Source organism: Miniopterus natalensis, chromosome 11, assembly GCF_054644295.1.
Source record: "Miniopterus natalensis isolate mMinNat1 chromosome 11, mMinNat1.hap1, whole genome shotgun sequence".
NCBI classification, from domain to species: Eukaryota; Metazoa; Chordata; class Mammalia; order Chiroptera; family Miniopteridae; genus Miniopterus; species Miniopterus natalensis.
The window spans coordinates 60058480-60085734 of record NC_142091.1 but is presented as its reverse complement, the minus strand read 5'-3'; the positions used below and the strand labels follow the sequence as shown (position 1 = coordinate 60085734).

Genomic DNA, 27255 nt, shown 5'->3' with positions numbered 1-27255 from the left:
CAAAACAAAGCTATACAACAAAAAACAAAGACATGAGTGTGTTGTCATACGCATAGTAAAAAGGTCGGAGGAAAACACACTAGGTTATTCAAGGTCATCTGGGGACTGGGGTGGGTGATGGGGCCTCTGGGGGAGGGTGGGCTCTGACTTGACCTTATATATTTCCAGGGAGAATATAAAGGAAGGAAGGCAGGGATGGCTGGGAGGGAGTAGGAGCGGCAGGGAGGGCACCTTGGCTAGGGGGCGAAGGCAGTCTCGGTACTTAAAACAACTCTCCCTGTGTCTTCACTGTCCATTGCCTCTGCGCTGCCTCCCTCCCTCTGCCCATCTCTCTTGGCACCTCGCTCTGGGAAGAAAAAGAAGAAAGTTGCTAAGTTCACGCACGTCCCCTTCATATGTCAGAGCTCTGGCCCTCTGTGAGCTGGCTTGGCAGAGAGCTGGTGGGCAGGATTTCTGGGGGGTCCCAGGAAAACCCATGTCACACCCTGATTCTGGTGCGGAAAGCACAATCTCTGTGTTACAGGGCACAGGGGATTTAAGAGAAGAAAAATTTCAAGGATCAGGTCAGTATGACATTTTAAACAAGTGTTTTATATAATAGCTGGGAATGGGGTCCACATTCTCTCTGCAGAAGACAAATCCATTGTGGCATTACTTCTTTCCTTTCTTCTTTCTTTTGTCAGAAACAAAGAAATAAGTAAGCGACATTTGAAAATAAAAGAATATTCTGGCACTAGCTGCAAGAGAAAGTCCCTGAGCCACAACTTCATCATATCCCTTTAAAAAGGAAGCTCAGCTGAGCAGACTGCCAGCTCATTTGGCTTTTCCCTGGCATTTCTGTAGGATTCTACCTACAACTCTTTGAACTTCAAAAGGAACTTTCTCTCATCCAAGTGGTGGCACCAGGTATATAAATCTGGGCTCCAGGAAGCCAGCATCACTCACAGAAGGACTGAATGGAGAGGAGGATCAAGACAAAGGTGGGATCAGGAGGACAGGGAGGCTGCACAGTGGTGTCCGAGAGATGGGAGCTATAGATGGTGCCACAGCACAGACAGGTAGCTCCGGGGATTTACCCACAAACCCAACATCAAACCTTAATAAGGAGGGACATCTTTTTGAGAAACTCAACAGTTTAGTTTCCCGGAGAATAAAGGCAGAAGCACAGGCTGATGTCTATGATGACCATTTATTACTGTGCTGTTTTTCCTGGGAGAGGTGGATTTGCAATATCTGGACTCACTGGCCTAGAATGAATCCCTGAAACATGTTAGGGGAGAAAATGAGGGGAATCTCCAAGACAAGCAGTGTTTCAGAGACCTGCCAACTGAGAGGATGTGGCACTAGAAATGTCGATTTACCCCAGAATTAGGAAAATCTCTAAGCCAACATCAGTTCATTCTGCATAGAGTTTTTTAAGGCCCTGCACAATTCCATAGGAACAGGGGCAGAATAATTCAGAGAAGGGGGTAAGGCAATACCCTAACAGGTAGGCAGGAAACTGACTCCTGGCCTTTGTAGGACACAACAGAAAGAACTGAGGGTGAAAGCACACTGGGGTGTGTCCACGTGTGTGTGGGATGAGCTCGGGGGCGGTGCTTGGCAGGGAAGGTTTCTCACCATTTCTCTTCCTTGCCTCCTCCTTTGTCACTTTCTGCTGTGCCGTGACATTCTGAGGCGAGCGCCTCCCCGAGCTGGGCTTCCCTGATTCGTTGCTGATGACAGAGCCATTCTCACTGGGTGACCTGCTGGAGGTAACCATAGCAACAGGGAGATGGTAAGTTTCAACTAGAGCAGCCTCCTCTCAAGGTTATTGGCACAGTTTATGTCTGTAGTGTTTCTTTCCGGTTTTATCCACAAAGAAGAAATGATTCAGGAATAAAAAAACAAAAAACCTCATACCGCAGCATGGGTTAAGTAGCTGGTTGTTCTGAAGTACATTTACGCGTGCTCAGCTCGGCGGAGAAGTTCAGTGAGCGCAGCCCTCAGTTCCCATCTCTTTTTCATTAACCCCCAGTGACTATGGAAGCGGTGGCGATGGGGTTTTAGGCATGCCCTCTTATTAAACACAGCACTTTGGAGAGTGTGTGATTCACGTGGCACCTTCAGGGACATGTAGGAATCATGGATCTCTTTTTTTTTTTTTTTTTAATTTTTTTATTTAAAATATATCTTTATTGACTTCAGAGAGAGGAAAGGAGAGGGAGAGAGAGAGATAGAAACATCAATGATGAGAGAGTCATTGATCGAGCCTGCAACCCAGGCATGTGCCCTGACCGGGAATCGAACCCCGATCGCCTAGGATCCTAGGTCGACGCTCAACCGCTGAGCCACACCCAGCCGGGCAATCATGGATCTCCTTAGCTATTCTCTTTACACACACACGTTCTTAACTGTACTAGCTGCTAACTACTTTCATTTGAAACTACCAATCTGAGCTACTCACTCATTCAGGAAATACTTTACGTGCACCAGCTCTGTAGTGGGCACTGCGCCAGGTACACAGGTATAGAGAGGTACTCAGACACCAGCCATGTTCTCCGAGAGCTCCGCATCAGGAGCACCTACCATGGGCCAAGGACAATGAGGAATGCTTTCAAAACTGTTCACGAATCGTTCTGACAATCCACGGATTTAGTGATGTCACCCCTGTTTAGCTAGTGAGAAATGTGAAGCTCAAGGAGGTGAAGTATTCTGTCCAGGGCAGAGTTGAGAGGTGGCAAATCGGCTTTGGAAGCCAGAGCTCCCCTGCGGGTAGGGGCTTTCCCCACACGCTGGAGCACCTTCCCTTTACCGCCTCTCCTACAATGCCGTGGCTGAGGCAGGCCTTTAGACAGGGTAAGCCACAGGGCATTCTCACCTTCCCTAGGGGCTGGACTCTGGCCTTCTGGGGCCCAGGGGGAAGATGGGCTCTTGAGGCCACCTACTGAGTTCATGCTGAGTTCATGCTCCCTCGGGCCTTTGATCATGCCAACCTGTGGGTGGGCTGAGCACAAAGACCAACTGCCTTGCCCTTTGTGGGGGACAACCAGAGGGCAGATATTTGGAGGCCTCATCAAACCCCTTGTTCATCTACTGTCAATTGTCCAGATTCAGAACCTAATGGCATCGGGCCTTACAATGGAAACTGACTGGAATCAAACGCAGCCCTTGACCTAGTGGATGCTCCTCTCCCTCCTCCTCCTCCTCCTCCTTCTTCATCCTCTGGGAATTTAGATTTCTTAGTTCTGTACACTTCCATGCACTTTAGCACCCTAAAACTCATGAACAATGGAAGTGCCCACTCACAGCCATGGGGTAGGACACAGTTTGCCAAGAGAGGAATGCACGGGCCAAGTGGGATGTTCTTGCCAAAGTTCCACAGGCGAGTATAAGTTTGGGAAATGTTGTTTACTACATTCCTGCTTTGGATGCTCCTAACGCACATGAGCACATCAAAGGCTCAGATCGGTCTTGTCATAAAGAGACTCATCTCGTTTTGTTTAATTCAATACTTCCCAGTTTATTTCACTATAGACCTCTTGAACCATGAAAACTTCTTAAACTCCTTTAACACTAGTAATATGAAGAATGTAGTTTGACCCTGGCTGGTGTGGCTCATCTGGCTGAGCATCATTTCGTGCACCGAAAGGTCACCAGTTCAACTCCTGGTCAGGGCACATACCCAGGTTGCAGGATTGATCTCCAGTCAGGGCACACAGATGCAACCGATCGATGTTTCTCTCTCACACTGATGTTTCTTTCTCTCTCTCCCTCTCCCTTCTTTTCTTTTAAAAAACTCAATAAACACATATTTAACAAATATATATAGTTTGGGAAAATATGGATAAGGCATGAACTTATGGAACAGATCTTATTTATCCAACAGCTCTTAGATTGCTGAATGCTGGGTGTACAAATACACACACAGAGAAGACATATGTCTGTTGATTGTTTTCAAAAGCTCACAGTTAATGGCACATACCCCATCCTGAGGATATGAACGAACATGAAAACTGGAAGAACCACCTCAGGGTGAGGATTAATCAATTGCTGAACAATTATGGCCAATCACTGCATTGAAGGGCCCATTGTGAATGGTTGATTCTCCACCCTTGCCCATTAATCCCAATCATGGGCCAACAAAATAGTGTCATCAGAGCCTCCGTAAGGAAAGGACCCACAATATCTGTTTGGTTGCCTGCAAGCGGCTGGATGCTCATTTTCCTTCCATTTTAAAACAATTTTTCAATATTGCGAGATCTTAATGACCACCAAATCACTGGTTTCCCCTATTTTTCACTTGCAAAACTTTTTGGATCATCTAAAGCGTCCATTCTGAAAGGTCATGGACTCCTGGTCGCGTAGGAATGAGGAACCGATGTGACCAGAAGGGGACAGCAGAAACACAGATGCACCATGTGCTTCCTCTTGTTCTTGTGACTTTCTTCCTGACACTTTTTTGTCCCCTTTGCTGACTCTTTCATCATCTGGGCCTGTAATCACCGCAACGCCCCGGGGGGCATTCTTAGATCTCTATCTACAATCTCACAGGTGACCCCAGCCAGTCTCATAGCTTTACATCACTAAACAGTGACAGCTGCTACATTGACATTTCTGCCCTGACCTCTCCTCTGCACTCTAGACTCATATGGTGAACTGAGTTCTCAACCTCTCCACCTGCATGCCCAGTGGGCATCTCAAACTTAACACCCAAACTCTTGATCGTCCCTACAAATTATTCTCCCCAAGCCTTCCCCAACACAATCAATGGAAAATTCATTCCTTTCTATTTCCATACTCCACAACAAGCTATCAGCAAATCTTGTCAGCTCTTCCTTCAAAATATCTCTTGAATCCAGTCACGTCTCACACCGCCACCTCTCAACGGGACTACTGCAATAGCCTCCCAACGGTCCACCTGCTCCTCTGCTGTTTCTCTAGGGTCTGTTTTCCACACAGCAGCCAGAGTGAGCCTTTCAAACTGCAAGTCACAGTATGTCATTGTTCTTCTGAAAACCCTTCAACGACTTCTGATCTTTATTCACCACAAAATCCCAAGTCCTGACTTTGACCTAGGAAGCTTGACATGATCAACTTCAGGCAACTTCTCTGACTCATCTGCTGCCACTTCCTCCGTAGTTCACTCCAGCCTCTTTGGCCTTCTTGCCCTCCTTTAAGCAAATCAAGAGGATCCTGCCTCTGGGGTTTGCATATACTGTTCTGTCCGCTTAGGACATTCTTCCTCTAGATAGCCTCGAGGCTTATACATCATTTCAATTATGTGTCTCTCAAATGTCACACTGTCAGAGAGGTGTTCCCTGACTTCCTGCTAAAATAGCATCATGTCCCCCTCTCCATCTCTTTATGTCCTTACCATGCTTGGTTCTTCCTCATATTCATCACCACTCAACCTACTATATATCTATTTCTCTGTTTGTTTATTGTGTATTTATCTCCACCAGATTGTAAGCCCTATGAGAACAGGACACTTGTTTCATTCACTGCAGTATCCCCAGTGCCTGGTAAACAGCAAACAATGAATAAGTATCTGTTAGGTGAAGGGAAGGGAAGAGGGAAGGATGCAGGAAGGATGTAGCTTTTCCAGCCATTGTGGTCCCAAGATAAGGGGAAAGGGGGTTGGCAAGGGGGATTGGTTTAGCCAGCCAACAGGGCTTGCTATAGGGTTCATTACCTCTTTATAAGGCTGTTGCAAAGTTCTTATAATCTTATGACTACCAAATCACTGGTTTCCCCTATTTTTCACTTGCAAAACTTTTTGGATCATCTAAAAGGCCCATACTGAAAGGTTATGGACTACTGATCTTGTAGGAATGAGGAGCTGTTGTAGCAAGATTGGGAAGCCAGTGATTTGGTGGTCAAAGTTCTTATAATGAGTCTCCTGGCCTCTAGCCTAACTTCCCCACCTGTCTTCCACATTACCACCTGAGTCATCTTTCCAAAGTACAGGCCGAACATTACTATCTTCCTGAAGAACTTTCAATGGCTGCCCACTGGCTAGAACATAAAGTTAAAACTCCTTAGCCTGGAAGTTAAAACCCTCCACAACTTTAATGTATCTTCTCATTTCATTCTTCTTTACATCCCAGCCCCTGTGAATTCTAAATTCCAGGGACACTCACCATCAAGTGAACATGGCTGTCCCTTATCTCTCCCGGCTCTTTCAGACTGGATGCCTTTATCTCTTCCCACCTATTGACACCCCAATCACCCTTCAGGGCCCAGCTAAAACCTAACCTCCTCCAGGACGCCCTCCCTCACCAGAATTAAGTTCTCCTGCCTCTTTTCCAAAGCACTTTGTTCAGACTTCACTGAGGGCACCCGCACATCATGCTTCGTATTCGAGTTATTTATCGCTCTCTCTCTCCATCATGAGGTCCTTGGGGTCAGAAATCAACCTTAAACTTCTTTGTAGTACTCCCAATGCATGTCAACTTACTCTGTTCACAGTAAAAACTCAATAAATGGTTTTGAACTAAAAATCATAAACCACTGAAAAATTGCCAGATAAAATACAACTACACATGCTGTTTCAAAGGAACTGCTTCTAAGATAAGTTTAAACCTGTAAGTGTGACCTCAGTGCCAAATTTATTATAATAAATGTAAGAGCTAAAGCTCTGCTGTTGTGGCTGATCTGAGATATAAAAACTTATAAAGAGTGGTTCTCGAGAGGCAGGTATTGTGAGTCTCCTCAGCTCCTTCAGTACCCTTTTCAAATATTCAAAATGAGCATGAAGGGGAATTTTTAAAGAGAGCAGTGGAATTAACTTGAGGTCTTTGGCTTCTCTCACCATCAATTATTTCTCTTGCTGACGTGGAGAGGCTGAAGTTGGGCCCATGCCTACCTCTTTCTGGTTTCGGTGGACTTGGCTGTCTTGATGGTGCTTCCGTCCTGGGCGACATCCCTTTCCTGCGAGGCAGGAGCATCTCTAACAGGGAGCGGGAGGACCACCGTCTCCTGGGTCACGGGGATGACCTCCTCGTCGGCCCCTTGCTGGCCCAGGTGCTGTTTGGCGTAATCAAACCCTTGCACAGGCTGCAAAGAGGAAACAGGTTTGCAGACATATTTCTGGCAAAGTGTGACTCTAGCAGCGGCTTTAAGAGAAGACGGGTGGGAAAGTGCACACGTGGAAACCATACTTAGCTTTCCAAAATACAGGAGTTTGCCGTCTCCATCATAATTTGGCTCTGCAAAATCAGATTGTGTCGATCCCACCTAGCTTCAGAATCTCTATAGATAAGACTTACTCAGAAAAACGAATAGTGAAAACAAGATGCGAATCATGTGTGTGAGAGCAAACTTCATTCAGGGACTTTAGGCCACACTTATGAAATTACAATTTAATCCAGACCTCTCCCTTAAGCAAGTTGGCTCTCCTACAATTCGTTACTGGGAAATTAGCAAAGCTTTTAGCAAAGCTTTTATTGCACAATATCTGAAATCCCAAGTGAACAGGGCAGCTGTGAGCAAAACCCAACAGGCATCTATTAGTGCAGTAATAAAAAACCAAGAGGCGTGTTTAAATAATTCCTGGAAGTGTCTCTATTATGCTTTACACCCCAAAGCAGCACAATACAGATCTGAGGCAAGACAATGGGGGGGGGGGTGAGTAGTCACAACTCCAAAATCAGACTGCCTGGGTTCAAATCCTGGCTCTGCCACTGATAACAGGTAAGTTGCTGAAATTCCCTGTACACTTAGCTTCCTCATTGGTAAAATGGAGATAGTAATAGTGTAGACAGGATAAAATGTGAATGGATGTGAGAGTGATATTTAACCATCCTTGAAGGGATGTTGTGTGGATTAAATAAGTAAATTCAAGTCCAGCATTTAGCTAAGTACCTGGCACATAGTAAGCATTCAGTCAATATTAGTCAATATTGTTTGCCTTGCTACTAAGTCTTAGTCCAGGTGGAATGGAAATCAGTGATTCTCTTTAAGAAAATGTGGGGATGAAACTCAATCTTTACCATTTGGGTTCTATCAGAACTTGATATGACCAGAAGCTCTTCCTTCGGTAGCTAATTTAGCTGAGATATAACAGGAAGGCTCCAGCTAGATTTAATGGTCTAGGACTGTTGGCCCAACTGGTCAAATCTTGCTTCTGTGTCTCAGAACAGAATGGAGTTTTATTGCTAAACCCAGCAAAGCTACCTTATTTTAAGTTATCTATAGCTTTGTCATGGACAGTTCCCCCAGTTCTCTGGAAACTTGCTCTGGGAAGTGTGCTCACCCCTCCTCTTCTCTGAGACATTCACACTCTGACCCAGGTGGTAACCACTGACATTCTAAGCCAGGATCTGGGAATGTATCTGAAACTGTTTATCTGTTCATTTCCCTCCCCATCCTTGGGGCTACATGAAACAGAATGGAGCTTTTTGATGACTTGATAATGTTCCTAGAAGCTCCTACAACCAACTGGTCACCAACTGGATTCAACTGAAATGTTTCTAGAAGCTGACCTCTGCTCTCTCGGTCCACTGTTTTACTGATTCCTGCCTTGGTCTCACTGCTTCCATTCTGCTCCTTTGTAGGCCCACCTTTGACAAGCCTCCAAAGTTATCTCCCTTAAACCACATCAGGTCATTAAAAATGATTCATGGCACCTAATCTCTACAGCAAGTCATTCAAGGCCCTTCACATTCTGGCTGAACCCACCTGCCCAGCCTCATCTCCTGCTGGCCCCTTTTCCACAATACTCCTAGCCCCCCATTATCCTATTTATTTTGTTCCAACTATGGTTACTGAGCAGTGGCTTGTGCCAGGGACTGGAGGTATAAAGATGAATAATAACTGGCCCCCTACCCTCAAGGACTTCACAGTTGCAGCTTCACTTGATATTACTGGTACAGTACCAAACACATTACATAAACTTGTCATTTCATCCTCACTGCAGTTCAAGGAGGTAGGTATTATTATGATTCTCCATTTTAAAGATGAAGAAACTGAGGTTCAGAGAGGTTAAGCAACTTCCCAGGCTCACACAGTTGGTCTGTGGAGCCAGAACCCAAATATCTAACCACTGCTGATGATTCTTCCCACGGCCTCTCTTTTCCTTCTTCAGCCTGTCATCTTGGTTGAGCGTCTCCTACCGTACTTGGCCTTACTTCCGTGCTGAGACTCCTGGCATGTCAGTGAGGGCCTGGGAGTCTCCGACGGCAGTCAAGACTTCCCAAGAACCTGGTGAAAACGACAAGCTGCCTCTGGCCCTCTCCCCCTACCCCTGACTCTCTCTGGATTTGGCTTCTCACCATTCACATGGGCTAAAGTTCCCTGCTGGAAACTTCAGGGGACTGGGCTGATGACGGGGAAACAGAAATAAAGACATTAAGGAATAACAAGTTTAAAAGGGGGTTATCGTTATTAGGTTAATTATAACAGCCCCTGCGTATGTTTAGTACTTAGGGCCTGCAAAATGCTGACACCTCATTTTGTCCTCACAGCCACCCCACGAAGTACGCAGGGCAAACATCACAGTCTTCATTTTACAGGTGGGAAAACAAAAACTAACAGAGGTTCAGTGACTTGCCCAAGGTCACACAGCTAAGTGGTAAAAGACTCAACACTAGTCCCTTACTCTTCTGACTGACAGGGCAGTGGTCTTTCAACCTCCAACTTAAAAATCACCTGAGATTAATTAATTGTCCATTAGATACAACTAGCGACCCCCAACCCCATCATGAAGCATTTATAGTTACTTCAGTGAGTTTTGTAACACTATCAAACCAAATTATCTCTAATAATTTCAAAAGGAGACATGTTACCCAGATATTTTAATAAGAAAGCATTGTAATAACAGAAGCCAACTTGTATATAATATTTATTATATACCAAGTGCAGCTCCAAATAATTTATATAACTCAATCCTCACAACAACCTACCATCCCCCTTTCATAGATGGGAAAATTGAGGCACAAAGAGGTTAAGTACAGGTCATATAGCCAGTACATGAGAAAGAGGAAACAGCTGGGTGACTGGCCTGTCCTGAGCAGATGGTCATGCCCACTGCAGGCTCTCCAAGCTCCATGTGCACCTGGATATGGCCCTAACTAGTGTCTCCTAAGGTTGCCTGTTCCTCGGAGCCACGATCTCTTCAAATGAAGAGAACAACTTGGGAAAGGCTGTGAACTCAATGAAAAAGAGTAAAGAGAAGGGACCTAGGAAGAAGGGAGGTGACTGCTTGGCCCTCTTGTGTTTATCATCTTCTCAACATTCTACCTGCAGAAGCCCAGCTGGCGACAGTGGTAACAGGGGCCTGTGGGTGGTGCCTTGTCTCTGAAAGGATATGGGCATCACGTCCTGGCCTGGCCTCGGCTCCCACGACAGCCACCCACGCCTCCTCTTAGCCTGTTAAGTCTACTCCTGAGTCTAAGCCAGGATCCTCGGGATGTCCTCTGGCACTGCAGTCTGTGTCCTAAGGATGCAGCGATGTTCAGGGGACTGGGAGACCATCCTCCTGGTCTGTGGGCTGGTGGCGAAGGCTTACTTTCTCATTCCGCCTCATCCCTTGGCATTCAATGAATTCTGCTCACACACACAGGTCATGAGAAGTGATGCCGACAGCTCTCCTCTTGCAAACACTGCAGTGTCACTGGGTAGCAAGGGCAGAAGGCTGCGGTAAGAAAGAGTTCCACCCTGCTGGTGTCCCGTGTTAAAAGGGCTTTGGCAATCAAAATTCATAGCCCAGCTTCACTGAGGGAGAAAACAACCACACACACAAGTGAATTCAATTATCTTGAGCAACATAAATTTGCCCGATTTTCAACAGCAGCCAGGTTTCTCTCGAAGCACAATGCACTGGGTAGAAACATAAAAAGGGACTGCGAGAACCCACAAATATTAATCTGTCCCAGCTTCTGAAGGTATACAGAAATCATGCGCTGGCCAACTCATCTTGACAAATTAATAAAATTTTGGCTGAATCTATAACACAAAGACAGCATTTACAACCTTGTTGTAGCAGGTTTTGCATTCCTAGACTGGGCTGCAATTAGATTCTGGTGATTACTGCTGTGTCTGAGAGGCTCAGGTTATAAGTACGTTCAGATGGAAATGAAATACCTCTACTTGGAACGGTTTCATTTTTCACTGCTTGGGTCATTACCAACATCTTGATGTGTCTGGGAAAGAGGCGGCACTGTGTCAACAGAATCAGAACAACATTTTGGGGGGTTTGGCTCTTCTGTAGACAGGGTGTCTAATCAGTCTGCAGCTTCTCAACAGGTGAACTGGTTTAATAAACAATAAAATTCATTTGAATTCTCTGGCTGAAGCAAGGGGTGATCACCCAGAAAGAACAAGGCACGCGTGACTCCCAGCAGGAATGATCTCCATGACATGCATTCCAGTGGATGTGAAATTCCATTCACCATTTCGTTCCTGCACAGATGGACAGAGCTCGGCAGTTCAGAGCTGGAAGAGGATTCTACCTGCCAACGCTCAGGGTTCAGAAAGGTATGTAAGGTAAAAGAGCCCAAAGACTCACACATGGGCCTGCGTTGCCCCTCTGCTGAGAGTTACGTGACCTTGGACAAGTCCCGCAGCTTCTCCTTCCTTTCAGTTTCTTAGCAATAAAATAATAAACCTTCCCCGACTGTGACCTATCTGCTGTGATGAGCAAGCGAGGTGACAGACCTAGAAGCGCCCAGCCAATTGCAAGGCATTAAACATCAGGTATTACAGGTTATTGTATTTCCTTTACAGAATATCAGAGGGAGCTATGTGACTGGAAAATTCGCCTTCGGAATTTCCTCAGTCCATTGCCCTCCCAGTCAGCAGAGGCGGCTGGGCCAGGCCTGTCAAGGCCGTTGAGAGTGGCTGGGGCTCCTGGTCAGGCTTCATTGGAGCCACCTGAGTTTCACAGCTAACTGGCCGAGGCTCTGCAGCTTGCCCATCACGGCTGCCTTTGAGGATAAGCCACTCGGGCTAATGGAAGAAGTAAAATCTTGAGGGTCTAAGGTGCCCTAAAGAGCCTGTGTTATGAGCCAAGAGACCTAATTCTACTATCAGTTCTGCTACTTACTAACTGTGCGATCTTGAAGGAGTCACTTCCCTGTAAAAAGAGGGTATAAGATCAGATTAAGGCCCCTTTTAGGTCTATCTAGCTTCTTGTGCCTCAGTTTCCTCATCTGTAGAATAAGGGCCTTTCCTCAAGGGGTTGCTGCGGGGATTGAGTGAGTCGCTATATGTAAAGCACTTAGAAGCACTTATGGCAAAGAGTGAGCATGTGATTAGCATCAGCTATCATGTCCTGATTATAAAAATAAAGGGTGTACAACAAAGTGACTGTACTTAACGACACTGAATTGTATACTTAAAAATGGTTAAAATGGTAAATTTTGTTATGTATATTTTACCATAGTATTTTAAACATTCAAATACATAAATTAATAAAGGGTCTCCTTCAAAATGAGGGCTTGTTAGGATGTTTCTGAAGGTCCTTGCAGTGTCTCCAAAGCTGAGAGAGGACAGGCAGGCAGAGCCCCCTGCTGGCGGGCTCTCGCTCCTCTCCCCCCTCCTTCCCCCCCCCCCCCCCCCCACTGCATACCTTTGCTCGCTGAGGCAGGTTCATCACCGTGTCCGGCTTGAAGTCGTTCTTGTTTTTCCGGCAGAGCACAGCAGTGATGATGATGATGATGACTGTGACCACAGCGATGGGCGCCAGCACAGCAGCGATGATCCACAGGTTGTTGGGTGGGTTCTTCACCACGGCTGCGGGAAGAGCCAGCAGGAATCACATGACAGGGAGCACTGGGAAGGGGAAGGCCACCGGAGATGAGTCTCCCCAGTCCTAAGTCATGAGATGGTTAAGAGGGTTTGGGATCAGAGAGAGGGCCTTGCCTTGGGCGACTTGAGGTCTCTGAGTCTCAGTTTCCTCATCTGTAAAATGGGGCTACCCCTCCAGCAATTTGGCTTCCCATACAGATTTTCATCCAGGATAGAGTAACAGGCAGTTCTAATCCATATTTTAAATTAATATACTGTCAATCTGGTTGATATATCAATATCTTGGTAAGTCTGGTTAGCATGAGTTGGTCCTCCTGATCCTGCTGAACTGGACTGGCAAGGCTGAGGACCAGACTCTGGAATATAAAGACCCCACTGGAAAGTGCCACATGGTGAGGACCTGCCTGGGGGGCCAGCCCACGTGTCTCTCTGATGGCAACGACCCCCTGACTTCAACTGGTACCTTGCTAGCCAAGATTTGCCTCTCATCAGGCACTTAGATCTGGAGTGCTATTAGTGCAAAAAAACTTCTTTTCCCCAGTTTTTGTCAATCGGTGATTAATCACATTATTAACTTCTGAAAACAGCTCATTAGATAATGTGCTTCTGTTGACATTAAACATTTAATTGCTGCTGCTTTGAGTAATTTGGTATTTATAGTTTTATGCCTTCAACATTTTTTAAAGCTTAGACCTGCTGTGAAAAACATCAATATGCCTCTTTTGGGCTATGCTATTCTGTCCTGATAAAGGAAAATGTATAGTGCATCAGAACATGATGAGCTAAATATATATCTGTTTTTTCATTAGCAAGAATGAAATATTTACATACATTCTGCTTTCACTCAGCTTTATTGTTTTGGTGGATATGTTCCTTCTTGGAGCCGTCTATAAAATCCTTTCACCTCTATTTAAATGAGGAGAGAATAGATTTATCTTATGTACATTAATAAATGTTTTAACAGTCAAAAAGACAGTAAAGTTAGGTCAACTGAAGTCATCCAAACACAATATATTCATTGGCATAATAATCTAAAACTACAAAGTCATGTACAGAGGTGAAAAGAAACAAACAGCTATTTAATTTGCAAGAATTTCAGTAGAGGAAGGGTAGGAAAAGGGGACAGCTTGTTCTGAGCATCTACTGTGCGTTGGGCACTGTGGCAGGACCTTTGCGTGCATGCTTTCTTTATCCCCAACTTGCAGATGAGCAAACTGAGCCCCAAGGGGGTTAGGTGCTTTTATGAAAAGCACAGTTTAAGTCAGTTCTGAGTTAACATGCACACACACAACACACACATAAGTATTTGTCAGTAAGAATGAAGTCAAAGGATCCACATAACCTAAACTAAAATGTATTATTCTCACATGGAACAAATGTTGAAAGGAGAAGAAATCTATTAAAAATGTTTCCAGCTCATTTTTTGTAGCTGTCAAAGCATCACAGTTAATGACTGGTGTGAGTGGGTGGGGAGTTGGGTCGAGCCCCGGGCCCAGCAGCCGGTGAGTGCCTGGTCCACGTAGCTCTCCTGCCCAAACCATCCACTGGCTGTCATCCCACTCGGGTGTGGCCCATGAGGCGCACGTGCTGTGACCCCTCATCTGTACCTCTGACCCCACTGCTGCTTCCCTCAGTGACCTCCTCACTGGTCTCAAACCCTCCCCCTCAACCTGGAACCTTGTCCCCAGATATTCTCAGGTGGTCACTCAAAAGTTACAACCTCAGTGATCCTGTTCTTGACCACCACCCTCACCAATTTAAAATAACAACCATTATCTCCTCGACACCCCCTAGCCCTTCTCTGCTTAATTTTTCTCCACGGTACTTATTAGCATCTGACATATTATTTATTTATTTGATCTGCCCACTCAGGGATGTAAGCTCCACAAGGTCGAATTTTGTCCGTTTCATTCATTGCTGTATCTCCAGTGCCTAGAACAGCTCCAGGCACATAATAGGTGCTTTAAAAAGGAATTTGTTGAAAAAAATGAATGAGCTCGAGTTCCTTTCACCAAAGGGTCAGTCTATTGCTTTCTGTAAATGACATTTTTGAGATAAATGTCTAATGGCCATGTAAGGTAAACCAACTCCTGCTTTGGTCTGGTCCTGAGTGGAGAGAATTTTTCTACTCTGTCACCTAGACAACCACCATGGAGGGCCTCGCACTCCAGGTCCCGCAGAGGGAGCAGGTGAAAACCTTCACAGGGAGCGCAGCAGCTTCTTTAGAATTCACTGCTGCCTCGTCACCTAGAGGCGACAGGGGTCATGTGGCACCGCGCTCTCCACTGTAGGGCACTGACGCAGGGAGTGCACACTGGCCCAGAACCGGCGATTTAGAAGACACTGGGACGCACAGAAAGTCAACACCCCCTCAGAGGGACAAGGCGTTTGTTCAACACCGTGACTCTACTCAAAGCACCGACCTCAGATTCACACCACATGCTAATTTCAAAACCATTAGGAGAAAGTGGATCTACAGCATCTCCCTTCCCCCTCTTCTTCATCGGTCTTGGCTTCTGCCTCATCTGATTCTGGGCATGGAGGCATTTCCCAGGGTCTGTCCTCTAGCTACACTCTCTCCCCACACGCTTGAATTTTCTCCGGGATTTTAACTCTGTGTTTACAATATTCTCAAAATCTATAGTGTTAGCTTTGACCTCTCTCCTGAGATCCAGACTTGAATTCCAACAGCTTTCTTAACCTCAGTCCTCAATATCCCATCAGGGCCCCTTAATATCTCATCACTTTAAACTCAACGTGGCCCAGACAGAGTAAATCGCCTCTCCCTTCTGAAAATGCTTCTCCTCTCTAATCCCCTTTCTACTTTCATTAATAGCACCCCATTCTGTGAATTATATGGGTTCTTAACCTTCAAATTACCTTTCTTTCTTCACTCCGTCTCTCCTTTAGTCCTTCTACCTTATGGATAAAATGAGACATCCAGCTACCACTTAACTAAGTGCTTAATAGGCGTCCCAGGATTGTACTAAGCCCTTTCCCTGCAATCATTCTGTCATTTAGTCCTCTGAGTAGCTCTATTAGGTCTGTGTGTTTTTTAATATTACCACTTTACAGATGAGGAAAATGAAGGTCAGAGAGGGTCATTCATTTGTCTCTGAGCTCCACAGCTACAGAGTGGAAGAGCAGGGGCGTGAATCCAGGTCTGTCTTATTGCAAAGGTTCTGCTCAACTGTTCTGCCTTGGTGTCTTTCAACCATGTGTCTCCCTCAGGGCCTGGCACAGGCATTTAGCAAAGGTCGGTCATTTGCCTTCACAAGAACAGAGCCAGACAGTAGTTGGGGCTGGATATTCAAAGATAAATGAGATGTGGTAGCTGCTTTTAAAGAGCTCACGAGGGAGAGAGAGAAAAGAACACATTTGCTCAGTGTGATGAGGGCAATGGAAGCCCCTGGAACTAAGAAAGAATGGGCTCTGCTTCAGGGGCCAAGGAAGGTTTCAGAGGAATAGGACATGCGAGGGATGAAGACTCCTGTGTGGCTGAAGCATTAGCCATGAAGGAGAGAAAAGCAGGAGGTACGGCTGGAAAAGTAGCCCGGAGAGCAGGCTGGGAAGGGACCTGAACATTGGTTGAGCACCTGCTGTGAAGGGCTTAGAAGAGCCATTTTAAGGAGTCTGGACTTTATTTTGTGAACAATGAAAAACCATCAAATGTATTTTTTTTGATGGAGTAGATGTAAGATCAGAATCTGGGCTTTCCAAAGTGTATATAATGACTTTAATTACAGCATGGAAGGTGCATTAATGGCAAAGTGACTGAGGTTGAGTTATTTGGGAAGCTCCTGCAAAGTCCAAGAGGACATGATGATGAAATGGAGAAAAAAGGAGAGATCTGTGAGTTGTTATAGAAGGGAACTGAGAGGACCACGTGGATTTGGAGGACACAAAGAAGTAAAGCTGAGGGACAGCAGCTTTGGAGCCAAGCTAACAGGGTCTGGCTCTCCGAGTCATAGCCATGCTTCTGGATAATCCCCTAGATGATCCCTCATTTCCAAAAGGCTTCCTGCATCTTCTAATCTGATACGATCTCTCTCCCACCTGTGCTCTCACACCTCCCGCTGTTCCCCTTCACTGCCATCAGCCAAGTCCCTGTAGCCTCAACCACTTCGCTTCCCCTGACACTCCATTCACCTCTTGCTCTAATAAAGCCAGCTCTCACTTTTCTGCTCCTTCCCAAGCACCACAGGCCTCCAAGAGAAGCGAGGAAGCCACAGAACTCATAGGTCAAAGGAGAGGATGGACTGGGACAGAAGGGGTGCAGAAGAGACAGTGAGCCAGGTAAACATCTCCAGCAAATGAATCCTCTTATGTCCAGTCTCCCTCCCCTGTCCGTCAAGGCCGGGCCCTCTCAACAATACACCTCTCTAAGCCCATCATCTCTCCCTCATGTTTCTGCACTCCAGGCAATTTGAACTCCTTGTTTTTCAAGCACACCTGGTACTTTTGCTTCCATTCTTTTTTTCATGCTGCTCCCCCTTTCTAGAATATACACCTTTCCTCTCCCTCTGGTGAAATCTTAGTGTGAAACAGTTAAGAGCACACGTTTGCATTCAGACAGATCCAGGTTCATATTTTGGCGACCTAGATACTAATTCTGTGATACTGACCAAGTTAGTTAACTTTCCTGACCCTCAGTTTCCTCATCTGTAATTTGGAGCTGGATACAGTTACCCCAGTGAGAGGAGAAAGTGAGAAAATCTATGTAAAGCAGAGAGCATAGCAGCTGCCACAGGGGAGGGTACTCAAAGAGGCAGCTATTATTTTTAATATCCTTCCTCCGTTCGCTCTTCCCAGAGGCCCCTTCAGAGCAAACCTCCCTCTTGGACCCCTGCATCACACTGCCTCCCTGTAGCACTTTCTTGCAGTCCACTCCTTCGTATCTGCATCAGCTCCCTCTCTGCTCCTTAAAGGCAGGGACCAGGTCTTGCCCTCGTCTCGTACCAAGGCGGTTCAAGTAGGGCTCTGTAAATGCTCACTGAATCAAATTATCTTTAATTCCCCAGCAGACAAATAAGTCTCAGCTATGGCGATTTTTCTAGTTATTCACTAGATTATATTGAGGAGGAAGAGTGGGTAGAATTCGGGCATAGCAATATCATTACTATCTTTCTAATATTCAAAACATATCCTTTACCCAAAACCTACTGCTTGGAACACAGCTGATTTAAAAACCTTCTGGGACAGGAGTATGTTTGTCTCCGGGTCCATTACCAGGAGCTTAGGGGGTCGCTTTGATCTGCAGGAAACATTTAACAGCGTTACAAATAATGAATGGAAAGAGTATCCCCTTACGGTCAGCTTGCAGGAGGACAACGTGATGCAAGGTCAGCGCCATCCTCTGGGAGTCAATGGTGCTCAGGATCTTGGCAGCCGCGGTCCCCAGCAAAGGCTTCCCGTTGTACAGGGTGTAGTAAGTCAGCTCCGCTGGGTCCTTGGGCCCCGGCACCCGCTGCATCTTCACCATCTTTCAGAAGAAAAGAGGCCATGTTTATAGGGCATCTCGCACACACCCTGCGGTCCCTCAGGCGACCAGCAGGCTCTCTCCTGACTGCTGCAGCCTTCGGGGGCCGGGTGGGCCCACAGTGCGCATTTCAGACATGGCCCTTCATGTACCTCCCTGTCACCCAGGCTGCGAGGAGCCCTGCCATTGCTGAAGGGGGAGAGGGGGGAGGAAATATGAACATCTGGAAGCACAGTGTGAGGCTGGAGAAGAAAGCGCTGAAATGGAGATGTCTTCCAGCCTCCAGAGAGCTCTGGCCTCATTTGGAAATAGGCCTCCACATTAATTCAGGGCGTGTCAGGTTATTCTCAAACAAGATTTCTGATTTCAAATTCCTGCAATTGCCAGAGGGGGGGAAAATGAACTTATATGTCTGCAATTCAAAAGACCTCTGACAGAAGCAGTAACTGGAGACTCCAAGTTCTTTTTCTAAAATAACCTTTATAGCTCTTTCTCTCACTGTACAAGGTATATGTATTTACTGCAGGTAAATATTTGAAAATACAGAAAAGCATTTAAGAAATGAAACAAAATAAAAACAATCTGTACTCCCTCCACCACAAGCTAATGACTATTATCATTTTGGAGTATTTGCTTCTATTCTTTGCTTTTTCCCCCACACAAACCTTTTATCTATTATTTTACAAAGTTACTTATAGTACTCTCTATATAGTATAACATCTTGCTATTTTTACTTGTATCCTTAAATGACCTTAAATATAATGAAAGTATAAATGTTAATTCTTACATTCTAATTGCACCTCATAAACTTATTTAGCAAATCCTTTATTGTTAAACACTTAAATTGTTACTCATTTCCCAGTATTGTGATTAACAACTGGAAATCATTACAAATACATAAAATACCTACATAATGTTCTACTGTATCCATGCCTCATACTTGACTAACCCTTCATTTTTGAACACTTAGGTTGTTATCAGCTTTTCACTATTATAATTAACAACTGGTAGGCATTATAGCACAGTAGTGTTTTTCTGAAGTGTATATTACAGATTACAAGTTTTATAGGCTATTGAAAGATATTACAAAAATGTTTATAGCAGCATTGTTAATAGCAAAAAAAACCCTGACAATTCAAAACTTACCAACAGTAGAATGGATAGATGAGTTATGGTATAGTCACACAATGAAATATTATAGAGCAGTGTAAATGAACTCTGGCTATTTGTATCAACACAGCTGAATACAAAAGTCTGACACTGAGCAAAAAAAAAATAATCACAAAATATAAAATTCAAAAACAGGCAAAACCAAATGATGGTAAAATATATACAGAAAATACAGGCATGATTTAACACAAAATTCAGAAGCACACTCAACTCTGACAGAATGAAAGGAAGCGTGTATAATAAGACACGAGAAGCTTCTCGGGTAAGCTAAGAATAATGTTCCTACCCTTTGGGCTGTGGGTTCTTTTTATCAGTGTTCTTTAAACTACATATTTTTACATCTCTTGGTATGTATGCTATATATAACAATTAAAAATAGATATTACTACAATCTAATAAAAATGGGTTTTAAAAAGAACCTGACCAGACAATTCACCAAGGAAGATATCTAAATAGCCAATGAACATATAAAAAATGCTCGATGGGAAAATTCAATTTAAGCCATGAAACACCACGATCACCCACCAGAATGGCTAAAATGAGAGGGCGGCCAACACCAAGTGCTGACGGGAATGTGGAGTGACTGCAGCTCTCCCTGGCTGTGGGAGTGTAAAATGCTGCACTTTGGGAAAAGATTGGGCAGTTTCTTACAGAATGAACATACACCAACCCTGTGAACAGCAATTCAACTCTTATATACCCAAGAGAAATGAGAGCACGTGGCCATAGAAAGACTTGTAGCAGAATGTTCACAGCAGCTTTGCTTATAATAGCTAAAACCTGGAAAAAGCCCTGGTATCCATCAACAGAAGACTGCATAAACCATAGTATATTCCTACAAGGGAATATTATTCATCAATAAAAATAAATAAACTGCTAAATAACATGACAACATGGGTGAATCTCAAAAACACTACACTGAGTCAAACAAGCTTTACGTAAAAGAGACTATACTGTAGGGTCCCGTTTATATCAAGTTCTAGAACAATCCAAACTGATCTATGGTGTGGAAATGATGTATGCTACTAAATATAAAACAGGAACACAGTCCGCACTGTTAACTATAGAACCTAGATGGTGAATATATGGGTGTTTAGCATGGCATTTTTCCAACGTTTCTGTGAGTGTGAACATGTTCACAACAAAATGGAGAAATATAGATATTCCTAAAAACAAGGGTCTTGTTGGCATTTAAATTTAGAAAGCATATATAATATGTTGAAAGGAGACTTTTTACTACAGGTCTTTTTAGAGTCTGGCTTGCCAATATGCCTTGGGACTTGTCAAGAAGGGGCTACAGATGCAGCCTTACCCACTGATCTGGCCAGAGAGCGCCTCTGCCTCAGGGCTCCTCACGGGACCATTTTTGGACACCGTCTGAGAAGCACTGCTCTCACCCTTCCTCTTTGTGTTTACCTCTATCTTCGAAATGAATATCTAGGAGTAAGATTGTGACCATCTAACAGGTTATTGTCTAAATTGCTCACTTGCCCCGCAGGGAGGTCAGACCCATTTCCTGTTAGAAAGTGCCCATTTCCCTGTGTCCGCATCAACAGTGGATAGTAGCATTTTGCTAACCTTTGGAAGGTAAAAATATAATCGTGTGGTAGTTAAGACTTGCATTACTTTTATGACAAATGGAGTTAAACATTTAAAAATGTGTATTGGTCATATGTATTTCTTCTTTGGACTCACTTTTTTTTCAAATATATCTACTAGAGAAATATCTCTACATTCTAGACCTCTAAATCTCCACATTCATGAAGGTGGCTCATCTTTTGAAATGATCAGATCCCACAAGAAAGGCCTCTGTGTGGAAAGATGATGTCAGCTCTGTGGAGTGAATTTCAATTGGGAAACTTGGGCACGCCATTCCTGTCCCTCGTGGGAGAGGAGGTGGGGAGAGTGTTAGTACAACCAGGCAGAAGGTGAACGAGCTTTCGAATATCTAATGACTTCACTCAATTTCAGTTTCTTAGCAAATCCTTCTCACCGAGATTTCTCCAAGGGTAATGTTAGAAGGTGATCTGCAGCCTCTGCGAATTAGGGATTTGCAGAAATAAATCTCTACTTGCTTCGCTCACTTTCCTGGCAACTGTAGGGGCCAAGCACGCTGGGTACGCAGCGGACAAGAGGAAAGAACATCCCACGGGCACCTTTCAACACACAGAACATTGTTAAGGTTGTTAGCCTTACTAATAACACCAAGACTGCGGGTGTTATTAGTGAATGGCAAATCCCAGGTCACTGTCGTCCCAGCTACTTCCTTTCTGTTGTTTGGAAAAGTGTGAATTACAGGGCTCACAGGGAACCCACAGAGGGGAAATCACTAACCTGACACACAAATTAACCCAGAAATTAACCGTCACTTTACCTCAGGGCGAGGCTGTCACAGGCCACAAAGACGTTTAGAACCAACGCCACATTTAACAGGACAAGGGACCAGAGTCACCCGCTGTGAAAGTGAGGCCTGGAGTCTCCCTCGGGGACACAGCTGACTCAAGCAGGAAAGCGTGTTCCAGAAGAGGGGTTCTTTGTACTTACAAGACTGCCTGGAACATGACTTGCAGATTGGGGTAAAGTCTGTAATTTCCTTTAAAACATTTCCTCTTAGTGCTACCAATCAGGAGTTCACACCCCAGAAGCACTGGGCTAGATTTCAATTGGGAAGTCCGCTCTGGAGGCAGCTACCAGGATGTCCTTCCCTAATGTGTCAACTTGCTCAGCAGAGCTTTGTTAATTAGCGTAACAGTCGTTAGAAATGGGCTCTCATTTGGTGAAACTGAGGCTGTTCAAGACTTGTGGATTAACTAGAATATGATAGAGACAGTCTCACTCTTGCTTGAACCAGATAAAGAATCTAGAGGCTTAGAGTCACTGCTTTGGGGATGGTTACTGTCTTCTGTTGGGTTCCCTAAGAGCAGGTTCAGAAGAGTTGAGTGTTTATAGTTAACTTGAGAGATGCAAGAAACTGACAGGGATAGGAAGGAGTTAACAAAGGGTCGGTTATTAAGCCAGTTACCACAGTGAGTAATTAAAGCTTAATTCTGTGGGAAAGCTCTGGAAGTGATCGAAAACATACATTCAGAATTCCCCTAGCTAAGACACAGAGCTGGGCTGGTTAATTCCCAGGCACTTCTGGCTGCCATGGTGTGGGCAAGGTGGGTTCTGGCATCTCAAGAGCAATCCTTCCATAAAGAGTCAGAGGTGGCTGTTGGCATTGATAGAAATGGCAAGGGGATCTGGGCCGAGCACCAACAGTGCCTGCTATATGGCTCCCTCGTCTAAATCCCTGTGTGGTCATGTGCCCATTATAAACTTGGAAGGCTCTATTTATCAAAACTGACTAAAGGTTAACAGAACCCTGCACCTGGAATTCTGGCTGGTGCATCTGCCATTCACAGTGGTGGTGGTGAGAGGGCCTGAAAGACTGAGAGCTGGGACTTCACTGGGCCCACAGAACAGGTTGGTGAGTAGCCTGTGTCTGCTTACTTACAACTTTTTATTGAATAAACATCTGCATGTGTGCAGAATTTGTTCCAAGACCTGCTTTCCTTATCATCTAGTAGTAAGGCTGTCAGGGGAGGAGCAAACTCTCACCCTCCTTCACGATTTTGATGTTATGACCCCCGGACCCCGAACCCTAAGCGCAGCGTTGATTAAATGGCATGGTCAGTCTGTGCTGCAGCTGCTCCTCTGCACACAGCATGTTCCCCCCCAGTTATAAGAAGGCCCCAGTGGCTTTGCGCACACCTACCTGCACGGTGTAGCTTCCCAGGGTGGTGGCCCGTTTAAACCGCCGGCCTTGTTGCTGGGACATCATGAACAGCTGGGCCAGGCGCTGCTCCATGACCCGGGCGAAGCTCTGGTTGTGCAGACCCACCAGTGAATTGTCCACGCCCTGCAGCACTGCACATGCAGAAGGCAGAGGGGCTGCTCAGAGGACAGGCTCCCTGTGCCTCAGAACTACAACCACCACCACCCCTGCCCCAGCCAGGAGGCGCCATGGGCTCTACCTCACATGAGGGCTTGGCCACCCTTACCTCGCTTTGCCCTCACAACAGCCCCAGGAGGTAGGATCCACTATCCACGTTATAGATGCTGGAAAGGTTAAGTGACTTGTCAAGGTCACAGCTAGTAACCAGAAAAGTGAAGGTCCAAACCCAAAGCCTGGGCTCTCTCCTCCATGAGCTGTGACACGTCTAATGCTCTGTATTAAATCCAACCCTTACTGAAGATTCTGTGTTGTTGGAGTCCATGTGGGGATGCAGCCTGGATACAGGTGTGGCTAACTGTATTTTCTGCTGGCTCCCACTCAGAAGCTCCGGCTCCAGGCTACCCTTATTTTATTTTTCCTTCTCAACAGTTTTGCTGTGGAATCTAAGCTCCATCCTGCAACTCGGCCCCTTACATCTTGGCAACCACCCTCTTCAGTGTCCTCATCTCTCCCTCCTCTGTGGTCCTCTTGAGAGCCACCCTGAAGCTGCCCAGGGCCTCTTGGGGACTCTTCCCTCTGAGAGCAGGGCATCATGAGAGAGTGAGTTCTTCCCGGTTGTGAGAAGTATGGTTGAAATGAGACAAGGTGTATAAAGGAACTTAGCACAGTGCCCAGCACATGGAAGGTACACGAAACTCCTCTTTGCATCCCCCCTCCACCCTGAGCTTCATCTGCTCCAGGGTATCTGTAATCAACAGGTAGGGCATCATGACGGAATTTCAGGCAGTGGCTAGTGCATGGAGGGGGGTTTTAATGAACACCAGGGCTAGGACTGCAGCGGTCACTTACTTTTGACTACCAAAATTTTGCTGCCAATCCCCAAAATCCAGTCCTTCCTCCAAGTCCTTAGAAAGCACACTTCATCCCAGACACACAAACACTGCCTCCAAACACAGTCATCCCTGAACCTAAAAACTATTCTCATCTTAAAGAAAGCAAAACTTACATGGGCTGGGGAGTTTGTTCTACCACAGTCCAGCTAAGGACCATTAATACCAGCCATCTACTGGGATATGGAAATAGCTTGGGTATAAAGAACATGTTGTTATGATCGCATTCTACTTGGGGCCAGAACAAGCAACGGACAACAAGATATAGAGAATGATTTTAAACTGATCAAAAGAGAAGTAAAACCCACAGCTGAGCCTCAGGAATTAGTCTTTTGAGGCCATAAATGCCAAATAATCCCCATGGAGGGAATAAAGCGTCTCTCTTTCTAGGGCCCTTGTGAGGGACTCCCAGCTCAGCTGTCAGCAGAATGCCTACCAACAAAGATGAAATGCTCCTGCGCTGGTCCCACAGCAGCAGGTCCCACAGAGGCCCCTCGGAATCCCCCTGACTCAGCACACCTCCTGGCCCAACAGGAGAGCCCATGCTCTTGCTAATTCAGAGCTTCCCCTCTTGTATAATTTCACAATTAACTGCTAAAGGATTACTTCTAAGTTGGCTTCTCCTGACCAATGGACAGAGTAGGGGGAGGCAAGGGGCACAGGACACCGAGAGGCTTCATCATGGGTTAATTACTTTAAGGGCAGACATCAAAGAAAGGGATAGCCAAAGCCCCCAGGTGATGAGAAAGTTCCAGAAGTAGGCAGCAGTGACGGTGGTACAACACTGTGAATGTATTTAATGCCACTGAATTGTACACTTAAAAATGGTTAAAGTGGTAAATTTCATGTGATGTCTATTTTACCACAATTTTAATAATTGAGAAAACAAACTAACCTCCAGGAAAGTGTAGGAGGCCGTGGGACCCTCCCACAGGGTTACCTGAAATCAGCACCTGGACAGTTCCCACAAGGCTCATAGCTGTATTTGCAAAGAGAATGCATCCTTAGGAGGCAGCTGGGGAACAGACAGGGTTGGACCAGGCGCCTGAGTTTGAACCTGGTCTGCCCCTTACTGAGTGTTCTCGGGCAAGTCGCTCAGTTCCAATGGGCCCTTATCTGAAAACAGGGGGTCATACTCTACTCTTGATTGTGTCATTGTGAAGAACAGATACTTTATTGAAAAAATGCTTCCAGCACAGTGCTGTAAGGCACTTGAGAGGATGCCCATAATAAGTAGCTTTGTTAATGTTCAAGTGTGTCCCCTTCTTTGCTGGACGCATCTTTATCAGAAGAAGAAACAATATAGTATAGAACTGTGTTCTAGGACTGTGGCTCCTCTCCTCCCCCCTGAGAAGTGCATCAGCCCTCCGGCTCCCTGCCCTCTCCACCAGCCCTGAAGGGAGTAGAGAGGGGTGTGCATACACATCTCTCCCAGTGGCACAGAGCAGTAGGGGAGCTCGGGCCCTGGCTGCCCACCACTGACTCAGCTGAGAGGAGACTGGTAAGTCTCCAGCTGTGTTCAGAGGAGATTTGTCCAGAAGATTTGGTGACTATTACATCACTGTTGTCTTACTCTTTATTTACAATTGCACTGGGACCAAAAGTTCCAATGATCAGGCCTGATTCAGCTTCCTGTATTCAATCTGAACTGTTTTATTCATGGTTGAATCCCACACACTCAGAGCCAAAAGAGCCTGAATGTTCAGCTCATATCCTCCTGATTCTAAGGGTGAAAGTGTGACACCCACAGGGTCTGAGTGACTGGCTCAGAGACACACTCGGTTCAAATGCAGCAGAGCTGAGACCAGAAGAAATCCAGTGATCACTGGGTCTGGAGTATTTTGCCTCTGGTGGGTAAAATAAACATAGATTTCAAATCTAAGCTGGGCAAGACCCATGGACAGCAGGGTAGCTCCTGCGCTATCTGTAAATACAGAGGGTGACTACAGGAGTCGCCCTCAGCCAATGACTTTCCACTCAGAGAGGGGAGAAGTGTACAATGTGCAAAAACATTTAACGTAAGTTCAGTGGGCACATGGGTGAAAACATGTCAGTTGTTTTACATTACAAACTAAATAAAAGAAAGTTGCTCCAAGTTATCAATGGGCAGTAGACAGGGTGCCCGTAATGACTCTCTGGGAGTAAAAGGCAGAGGGATTGGTTATACAAGGGGCCGTGGGTTTGAATAGGATGTATAAAGCTTTCTTCATGTCTCAGTTCCTGATCTCCCACCCCCTCTGTAACTAACGGTAAAAGGTTGGTGGTGGTTGCCCATGAAGTAGAGAGTAGTCATGAGCCAAGAAGGAAGGAGGGTCATCCTGAGGTTGGTTTTGATCCCCCCTGCCTCAAGCACCAACTGATCCAACTAGCCCCAAACACAGTGATGGAGGCCATTGTTTCATCTGATCACCAACAGCCACAGCAGCAATTACAAATGAGGGTTACATAGGTAAGGGGACAGGGCGTGAAGTCCCAGGAGAATCCTGAAAACAAGACCATGTGTGGAGTTTGAGGTTATATCAGTACAGTAGAGGCAGGGCAAGACACAGGTACATGAGGGCAGACTGAAACAGGAGGATGTCTAGGACATCTGTGTTTAAGAGTGGATGTGGTACCATTCAATGTAAACCTTAAAGTTAATAGAAGGAGGGAAACCTCTGCAAATTATAAAGCAGCATTGTTGTGGAGAAAAAAAATAATGTTGTAAATGTTACATAACCTGCTGGCATGGAAAATGTGTTGCTGGGTTAGCACTGTTTCTCTCTTGGGCATAAACTCTGGTGAGTTGTGTTTTTTTTTCTTTTTAAACACATTTCTTTAGTTTGTCTTCTTAACAGGTAAAAAAAAAAAAAAATCTCTGCATATCCATGGCTCTGCAGGGGAGAAAGAAAAGCAATTCTCTGCAGTTTAGGAGCGGTCTTGGGCGGGTCTCATCACGCAGGCTGTGCTCCTTTGCCGGATGTGGGCAGCAGCCCAGCGTGCCCGCACGACGTGAGGGGGGAAGAGTTTAGATGGGCCCGCTCGCCCAGGCATTTCTTCCATGACTTACA

The 27255-nt window shown here is 45.5% G+C and overlaps 1 protein-coding gene across 1 annotated transcript in view; it reads right to left on the bottom strand.

Annotated features, from left to right (window-relative positions):
• The window catches only part of KIAA1549L (KIAA1549 like), a 100044-nt gene that overhangs the window by 49704 nt on the left and 23085 nt on the right, over nucleotides 1-27255 (bottom strand). The window contains exons 9-13 of the mRNA XM_087822275.1: nucleotides 23136-23287; nucleotides 18040-18211; nucleotides 12551-12714; nucleotides 6848-7038; nucleotides 1621-1748 (exon numbers count right to left, since the gene is read on the bottom strand). Of these exons, the coding sequence (XP_087678401.1) occupies nucleotides 1621-1748; nucleotides 6848-7038; nucleotides 12551-12714; nucleotides 18040-18211; nucleotides 23136-23287 (807 nt within the window). The remainder of the gene's footprint in view (nucleotides 1-1620; nucleotides 1749-6847; nucleotides 7039-12550; nucleotides 12715-18039; nucleotides 18212-23135; nucleotides 23288-27255) is intronic.